At 39.0% G+C, this 8,909-nt stretch overlaps 1 protein-coding gene across 1 annotated transcript; it reads left to right on the top strand.

Annotated features, from left to right (window-relative positions):
• Positions 1 to 3,501: 3,501 nt before the first annotated feature.
• On the top strand, positions 3,502 to 8,160 carry LOC107086584 (cytochrome c oxidase assembly protein COX15 homolog). Its single transcript, XM_015377632.1, has 9 exons — positions 3,502 to 3,664; positions 5,487 to 5,680; positions 5,762 to 5,884; positions 6,044 to 6,230; positions 6,353 to 6,520; positions 6,629 to 6,710; positions 6,980 to 7,134; positions 7,213 to 7,326; positions 7,413 to 8,160. Exons 1-9 carry the CDS (start codon positions 3,590 to 3,592, stop codon positions 7,542 to 7,544), a joined length of 1,230 nt encoding a protein of 409 aa, XP_015233118.1. The 5' UTR covers positions 3,502 to 3,589; the 3' UTR covers positions 7,545 to 8,160.
• Positions 8,161 to 8,909: the final 749 nt, after the last annotated feature.

Raw genomic sequence — 8,909 nt, 5'->3', positions numbered from 1 at the left:
CTGCAGGGAGAAGTTGTTGGCTATCCTCCAGCAGCAGAACCAGGCCCTGGTGGACCTTCCTGACAAGCTATTCCCCATGGGTATTTCTGAAACCATCGAGGAGTTTGATGATTTCAGATGGGTTCAGATTCTTGCACGTTCCAAGAGTCAATCGGGTTCTTCTGGTAAGATATTCACCATGGGTATGTCTGAAACCATTTAGAAGTTAAATCAGCAGAAAGACACTGGCAATTTCTTGTCCTTGGCAGATGATGAAAAGCAGGACAGATCAGTTCTAGACCCGAAGATTCCTCCAGGTTTTAGCATCGCGCAGTCTGAAAACTTCTGCACCAGGCTCAGGATCTTGGAGGTAAGGAGTTCCAAGGGGTACTCCATATTTTTCTTCCTTCTCAGTTTCCCGTTTCTTCCAGATTCATTAACTGCGGATTCCACGGCCGGGAGAAGCTCTCTCAGAGGTGGGAGTATAATAAATCCCTGACTAAGGGCTTCACCAGACATTGCTAGCAGACCCTACAGTAAACACTCACTCCTGCCTGCCAAGTCAGTTTGACTTCCTCCTCTTCCAGTACAGTATATTCAGCTCACCACCAGTTGGTGATCAGTGGCCAGCTTCACCTGAATGTCCAAGACATGCGGTCGACTGTCAGAAGATATAACTGCAAATCCAATTGACATCCAACCAATGTGTCCTGGTGCAGAGTGCATAGGGGTTCATCCCTATGGCTGGAGATGGTCTTCATTATGGATATTCCATGACTTGCACAGATGAAAATGAAACACCACTCGGGTTTAGAGCTGGGACAAATGCAATCAGAAATGTATTCCCATTTATTGTCTTACATTTACAGATTCCAACATCTACATTTTTGTTAGCAGTTATCTTATGCCATACACTCACACAGGCACACTCTATGGCAGGAAATGAACCGAGGGTCTTATTGACTGGGACCTTACAAGGTTTGTCACACTGAAGAGAGAGGAAGCATACAGTAAAAAAAAAGCCATTCAATATTCGATTTATGATACGATTAAAGGAAATACATTTTTGTAACTTGGAGTGGAAATGACTGGCGTCTGGTTAGCAATCAGAGAACATATAAAGGAGAGGAATGGTATTTATTAAGTAAACAGAATTAAACAGCTTACCTTGTTTTTATGGTTCTGTATCATCTGGTCCTTCTGGATTGGTCTCCTTGGTTCTAATTTTGTTGGATCTCTCCCGACAGAATGAATATCCCCAGCTGATTCAGGAGAAGGAAGGAGCCGATTTGGATAGAGCCCAAGAGATTCAGAAAGATAGGCAGAGTGAAGACCAGGTGCTCAGGCAACAGGGGGTCCTGTCACTACCATCAGTGGAGAGCAAACATCTGAATGACCAAGCTGAACAGGTTGGTGGACCAGGGTGGACCTACAGCACCAAAGTGTGGGGCAGATCCTGACAGCAACTGTGAATCTGTTTGCAGGATATCTGGGAGATGTTTATTTAGGCTACAAACAAAAATGAATGGTTCAGAACGGGAGTCGCCAGCGAGGTTCGGAACGTCAGCGTTTGGGGCTCAGCAGGAAGAAAGAGGAAACTGATTAAAACTAAGAAATTTAGGGGAATCTGCGTTATTGCTGTATCGCTTACCGCCAGGTACGGATAACCTATCCGGGGGGGAGGATGAGTGGAGGAAAGGGTTCTGTAACTCACAGATTTCCAATGGGAGGTGGTGGCTGAGCGACAGGTGGGACTTGGCGGGGGCCCAAGCAGCACTGCAGTGGAGGCAGGTTCGAGGAGCAGCTGAAGGAACCAGCGTTAATCCAGGAAAGGGGTTCTCTTGTACAGCTCAGGAGCACGGAGGAGGCTTGAGGGGAACGCCATAGCAAAATCTGAGCAGCAGGGATTCAGAGACCAATCTTCCGAGCACTGGAGACAGACGAGTGAGCAATCAAGAGCACAACGAACTGAGGGAGACAAGAGACAGGTTAGAACCAGGAATCCAAAACATCAGGTTAACGAAGATCTGTCGACAGGACAGGCCTAGGCGTACCACAACAGTTTAACCCTCTGGCGTCCTTCAGTTGACTGAAACGAGCCGCAGTTGGGGGGCCATGCCCACCCGTCGACAACAGCCACCTGTGGAAGAGAATCAGCAGAGCACAGCACACAGAACCATGACAGTAATAATCTCACTTTTAACACGGTCTGCAAGCAATGTATCATGTTAGAATTCAAAGAATATTTAATTTCTGTTAGGTCATAATAAAACACTTTCTGCATCTGCAGATCAGAAGTTATTTAGTTTTATGAAGTTAAAACCCAAGAGCGGCCCATTCATAATCTTAAGGAGGCCTTTGAATTTCACCCAGACTAGGGTCTCTATGGTCTGTAACGTATGAGTTAGTACCATGTTTCTTATTGCATATGTTAGAGAGACACAACTTTATTTGGAGTCTGAGGATTTAAGAAGCCAAATAAACCATTTTATTTGCTAAACCTGTTTCTGAGTGACCTTTGTGGCAGAGAGTAATTTATTTTATTTATATCATTCATCAGCTCTTTATATTTTTATTTGTTTATTTGGTTTTATGTATTTTGATATTTATGTTAATAATCCTCTATAGCAAGTCTACATTATAGATATATTTCATATTTGTATGAAGAGATGCACCCCTTGGCTATATTTTTTTTTCTTTTTTTTTAATAGCAATAAACTTTTATTCATTTCACTAGTTACCGTCCAACAAACAAATAGTCCGAGGTGCCTTGAAAGCACCACATATGACTTCACATCACAACACAATTTTTTTTTTATTGAAAAAACAGAATATCAATGACAAATTCAACAATACGTCAATATTACAAGAATATTATATTATTATTTATATTACAAGAAACAAATAAGATCCCAACTCCTATTAACTCCAATAAAAAATTACAGGCTAGAACAAGGAAGGGGAATAAAAATAAGAATATAAAAATAATAAATAAATAAAAGAAAAATAAATAAATTATTAAGAGGAGGGGACTAACTGAAATTCTTCCAATAAATCGGAAAATGTATTTGCTTTAAGGTTCTGCATCTTCTTCAGACATCGGTTGAAGGAGGAAGGTTCGTTTTTGAGAGCAGAGAATGAGAGGGAGCATTTTGCATAGCTATATTTTCAATGTATCCTGACTTGAAGAAACGAACTCTATGCAGCCATGTTTGTCTGTAAATCTTGACATTTTCAATAAAAAAAGTTTGATGATGACGTCAAAGAAGCGGTTTAACGGGAAAAAAAATGTAAAAAGCATAAAAATTGTCTCACAAAATTCCTAAAACATTTTTAAATATGTGTATTAGCACTCTTTAGTGAGTTAAGGATAGAAATAAGTAGTTTTAGCGCCATAATTACAGCATTTATGGACACCCGGATGTACATCTGTTCGCGCATGCGCAGGATGGATCGTGCGTCCCTTTTGACCAATAGAACCCGACTTCCTGGTTAGTGTGGCGTGACGTTTGTTGACGTCTGGGGGTTACGAGCAGCGTTACCAAACCTGTCTTATAACAGGACAGCATTGCAGTGTCGTTGAAGCTCGAGGGAGCTAAAAGAAACCAAAATGCTGCTCTCGACATTACGGACTACTATCGTTTGCGGTTGTCGGTCTGCTGGAAAGGGTTTTCAACAGAGCAGCGTAAGTTGAACTATATTCAGGTGCTACTTGTAGCTAAATAGCAAAATAAACATCAATTCCATGATCGTGGTTGATGAATTCAGTTAGTTTCTTATGTATCATGTTTACTTTGCTTAGCGGATTAATTACGTGTAATATTCAACTCCCTAAATGATCCTAAGTTACCTTTACTTCAAATAAAGCTGATTAGTTTTTCCTGTTGCTATTTAACCACTACCAGTTTAACAAAAGCTCGAAATACCTTAAAAGTGTGGCGTTTTATAAACCTCCACGAGCGCAGGGATGCTGTTTAAGCTTCATCAGACTCTCTGATTAGGAGAAAATAATATTGTCCTCCAATCTTTTTATTTATTTTTTTTAAATCTTTTTTTCTTATAAAACTTCATTTAACTTTTTTTCCCCTCAGACCTTTAGCTGTTCTCCTCTGTACCTTTTATTTAAAATGCTGCTGAACAAAGAAACAAACAATATGAATGTATGGATTAGGATTGAAACAATTAATCAGATTAATCGTGATTAATAGATAATTGAAATAGTCGTCAATTTATTTGGTAATCTGGATTATAGAGGCTGTAAAACCTGCCTTTAGCTGACAGACAAACTGCTTAAAGTATCAATTATAGAAAAACTGTGAAACATAAAACAGGTAAACATTTTATATTTAAGATAAAATAGGTATTTTTGCCAAAGTCTTGAATCGATTTGATTTTGATTCATACAGTTCTTAATCGATTAATTTCGATTCGATCTGTTTTTACGATAATGAAAGTGGTTCAACTATGTTTCAAAGTATTCATGTATTTAATTTTTTCCTGTCATTTCCTGTCCTGTTACAAGTGCAAACTTGTAAATCAGACAGTTTAAACTTGAGATGTGAACAAAACTGTCTCAGAAGTGCAAAAGTGAAGCCTCACTTGAGCAAGCAGACGTGACACAGCGGGGACACAGCAGGCATGCATTAGCTGCATTATCTTCACGGCACAAACCATATGTGCAGCATTGTCTGTAACAACTACAGGGTGTTTGCTGGTCAGCCCCCATTAGTTAATGTCTTCAGTCAAACTATTGGCTATATTTGCAGCTGCCTGGCTTGAAGTAATCTTGTTGGTCTGTAGCATGAGATGCGAGGCGCCATTCATTATCAATGTAGTGTGAAGTCACCTTAATGTCACATATCCATTACATTATCTTTAGCTGTTTTAAATCCAAAATGGTTCCAGACTTCAGTTGGGACAGCTTGCTGAGCGGTGTGTTACTTGGGTCGGCATTTGCACACGAATGCTCATTTGAATGTTAACATCACGCGCGTCATATAAAACTAATCGATCTCATTCCCTACACATCGATTTTGCACAAATGTAAAGGAATCGATTCAAAATCGATTTTTTTTCTTACCCAGCCCTAGCTCTAACCAGAAGTCTCCATGTGGAAAAGTTTTAGTTTGACCTGGTTTAATTTCACAAAAAGTGTTTATATTTGACTATTCAATTATTAATCGATAAAATAATCAACAGATTAATCAATTTGTATAATAATTGTTAGTTGCAGCCGTAGTATAAATGAATATCACAAGTGAAGACAACTCAAAATACTTTAAAGTATTAACACTTATCTCCATGGCACATTAAATGAGAAGAACAATTAATGATTTGAAATGTTTGTTACTAATAGTATTATTTGATTAACATGAGTGCAGAGACTGGATGTGAGAGAGTAGGGCCAGGATTAAATAAAATCAGATAAGTTCTTTATAACTTTATATATATCAAAAAAAGTTAGAAATGATGAAATGATCCCTAACTTTTCTTTTCCTTATTTCCAGTATCAGCGTCCACAGCTGCGGCAATGGCTGGTGAGGAGAAACCAGAGCTCCATCAGTGTCGAGTCAGTGTCCCCTTCCACCCCAGCAGCATCAAAAGCCGTACCCAATGCAGCAACGAACCGCATAGTGGGCCGCTGGTTGCTCGGCTGCAGTGGGCTTGTGGTTGGGGCGGTTGTCTTGGGTGGAGTCACAAGGTAAAAGTAGCTTCCATCTAATGCTACTTTATCCTGTGGTGCTCTTTAATGCATGAAGCACTGATATTTGTCTCTGTTCAGGTTAACAGAATCTGGGCTCTCAATGGTTGACTGGCATCTGGTGAGAGAGATGAAACCACCTCAGTCTGAGGCAGAGTGGGAGGCTGAGTTTTCCAAGTACAAGCAGTTCCCAGAGTTCAAAATGTATGTTTTGTATTAACGTTATCAAAGTAGACATTACATTTTTACAGTTTTTAAGATGTACTGATTTCACTTTTGTATTCTTTTTTACAATCCTGTTTCTTTCTCTTATGTTAGATTCATTTTGCAGCTATGCGACTAATTAAAAGTTTTACTTTCTAGCCTTAACCATGAGATGACCCTGCCAGAGTTTAAGTTCATCTTCTACATGGAGTGGGGTCATCGCATGTGGGGTAGGCTGGTTGGACTGGCGTACATCCTGCCTACTGTTTACTTCTGGAAAAAAGGATACTTCACTCGTTCCCTAAAGGGAAAAGTATTGGGACTGTGTGGATTTGTGTTCTTCCAGGTCAGACTTCCTTTATTTTAAAAGCAAGTTTAATGTTTTTACTTTATTCTTTCTGTCTATTTATAAAGTTATGTGGAAGAGTTGGCACATCTTTCTCATCATTAAACTGTTGGTGTTATTAGGGCCTTCTTGGATGGTACATGGTAAAAAGTGGACTGGAGGAGAAGCCTGACTCCCATGATGTTCCTCGGGTCAGCCAGTACCGTCTGTGCGCCCATCTTGGTTCTGCATTAGTGTTGTACTCTGCCAGCCTCTGGACTGGGCTTACTCTGCTGCTGCCTGCACACAAGGTACACTGTTGTTTTTTACTGACTGGCTGAGTTTTAGACATTCATTTGACCTTGATTTACAAAAGTTTCTATTTGCACACTTATTTTCTCATGTCATCTCTTTCCTAGATGGCAGACACAAAAAACCTCCAACAGCTCAGAAGGTTTGCAAAGGGTACCGGAGGACTGGTGTTCCTAACTGCTCTCTCAGGTGATACACAGAACGTGATGTGAGGTCCTTCCAAACAGTTTAACTCGGAAGCAGATAACACACAAAGACATCAGAATCATTTTTGTTAAGATGACTAGCAAGGAACCTAGAAACTCAAAAATGTATCTCAATTTTAGCACAATTCATTTTTCACTAGGTCTCTTTATCTTGATCTACAGTATGTCATCACTACAATCATTTGAAATATGTTGCCAAACAACAGTTCTGATTTAATTTATTTATTATAATTTTTTTTTTTTTCAATGAAGGTGCTTTTGTTGCTGGCTTGGATGCTGGGCTGGTGTATAACTCTTTCCCCAAGATGGCAGATAAATGGATTCCTGATGATATATTGGCCTTCTCTCCTGCTCTTAAAAATTTCTTTGAGAACCCAACCACAGTTCAGTTTGACCATAGAGTCTTGGTACGTAATAGATATTGTATATTAAATTCAGCTGAAACTATTGCAAACTAATTGACACAGAAATCCTTCTCTTTTAAGGCTATTGGCTCTTTGACAGCAATTACCGGCCTTTATCTATTCTCAAGGAGGATGCTGCTACCCAGAAGGGCGAAGATCGCCATCGGCCTGCTCGCAGCTATGGCCTACACACAGGTAGGCTTTCAGACAGAAAAAATATAAAACATAATGGTACAGAACATTTTATTACAACTAAGCTTCTTTATTTTCCTGCTCATCAGGTGGCCCTTGGTATCAGCACACTTTTATTGTATGTTCCCACTCCACTGGCAGCAACTCACCAGTCAGGCTCTGTTGCTCTTCTGAGTCTTGCCATTTGGGTTTTGGCAGAACTTCGTAAAATGCCAAAGTAAAGCCTTCTTCGTTGTGGACGTAACCGGACCTGCTTAGCCACATGACACGCCTGAACAGTCTTAATCGGCACTAAAATGAAGAAGCAGTGAAAAAGAAGGGAGATGATCCTTATTTAATCCTGAGGTGTTTTTTTTTCTATGCTGTTTAAGCATGAAGAGACTACTACAATTAGCGAGGACAACAGAATTCTTGTCCCACACTTGAAGACTTATTATTCCTCAACTCCTCAAATGTCCACCTGCCCACATGTCTGCCCATTGCCTTTCTAATTAAGGTTAAGGAAAGCCACTTGCAAATAAAAACAATATCTGCAATAACATTGAAATTCTTGAGCTTTTATTTTGCCTTATTTTGTCTTGTTGTAATGGTTTTACACCGGTTGCTATTAGAAGCATTCTGACCCGTTCAATAAATTGTAATCAGGATATATGCACTAGGAAAGTTGGGGTCCATATCTTGTTGAAATTTGAATGTGACTGAGAAAAGTATAACCCTAGGATTTCCATGCTTGTAAAAACAGATTTATTAGGGTTCTTGTGTGTTTTTTTTTTTTTTTTGGTGTCATTTAATGGGTTTTTAAGATGCTTGGGAGGGTCCTATTTTAATTTTAACTTAATAAAAATTGATTTGTTGAACTTTTTAAAGCCTTTTTTGTGACTAGTTTGTTACTCATTTTTCCCTGCTAGTAGAACATAAACACATTTGTTTAAAAATAAAATCAATGATATATATATATATATATATATACATACATACACACACACAAATATATAATATAAATGCAAATAAAATCTATCATAGCCCCCATTCATGATGGTCTACAACTGCTGGGTTTACAGCTGAAATTTGTTTGGAAAACCTGTGATATTCTCATCCCACAAGCATATCCAATTTTTTTTAAAGGAACATGTTATTTCAGGTAGCTTGCTCACAAATGATTGTGCTAATAAACATTTAAGAAGATTTTTTGGAACCTCCATCAGACTCAGTTGTTCTTGCCTTGAATAATCCAAGTCTATGGCTGGAGGTGGGACACCCATCAGTGCACATCTTTGCCAATCAGTTCTAGAAGGAAACATGAAGCAACTAAAAACATTTTGACACCAAAAAAATGACCTAACCCCTGGGAAATGTCAAACAGTAAATGTATTAAAAGTAAAACAACTACAATTCTCAACATCTAATTATGTGCCGAAGAAAAAGGCAGAATCCTTTAGAGTTTTTTAGACAACCATCCAGGATGCTTATTTATTTTATATATTTCTAACTTCTTACGGCTGCAGGGAGGATAGCATGGGTAAAGCCGCTGCAGGTAAATGCGTTAAGATAAGCAAAACAAAAGCTCTTCTTTCTCCAACACGAGT

Source organism: Cyprinodon variegatus, unplaced genomic scaffold (assembly GCF_000732505.1).
Source record: "Cyprinodon variegatus isolate N-32 unplaced genomic scaffold, C_variegatus-1.0 Scaffold157, whole genome shotgun sequence".
NCBI lineage: Eukaryota > Metazoa > Chordata > Actinopteri > Cyprinodontiformes > Cyprinodontidae > Cyprinodon > Cyprinodon variegatus.
Note: the sequence above shows the minus strand (reverse complement) of the source record. Positions and strands in the feature narration are given on the sequence as shown.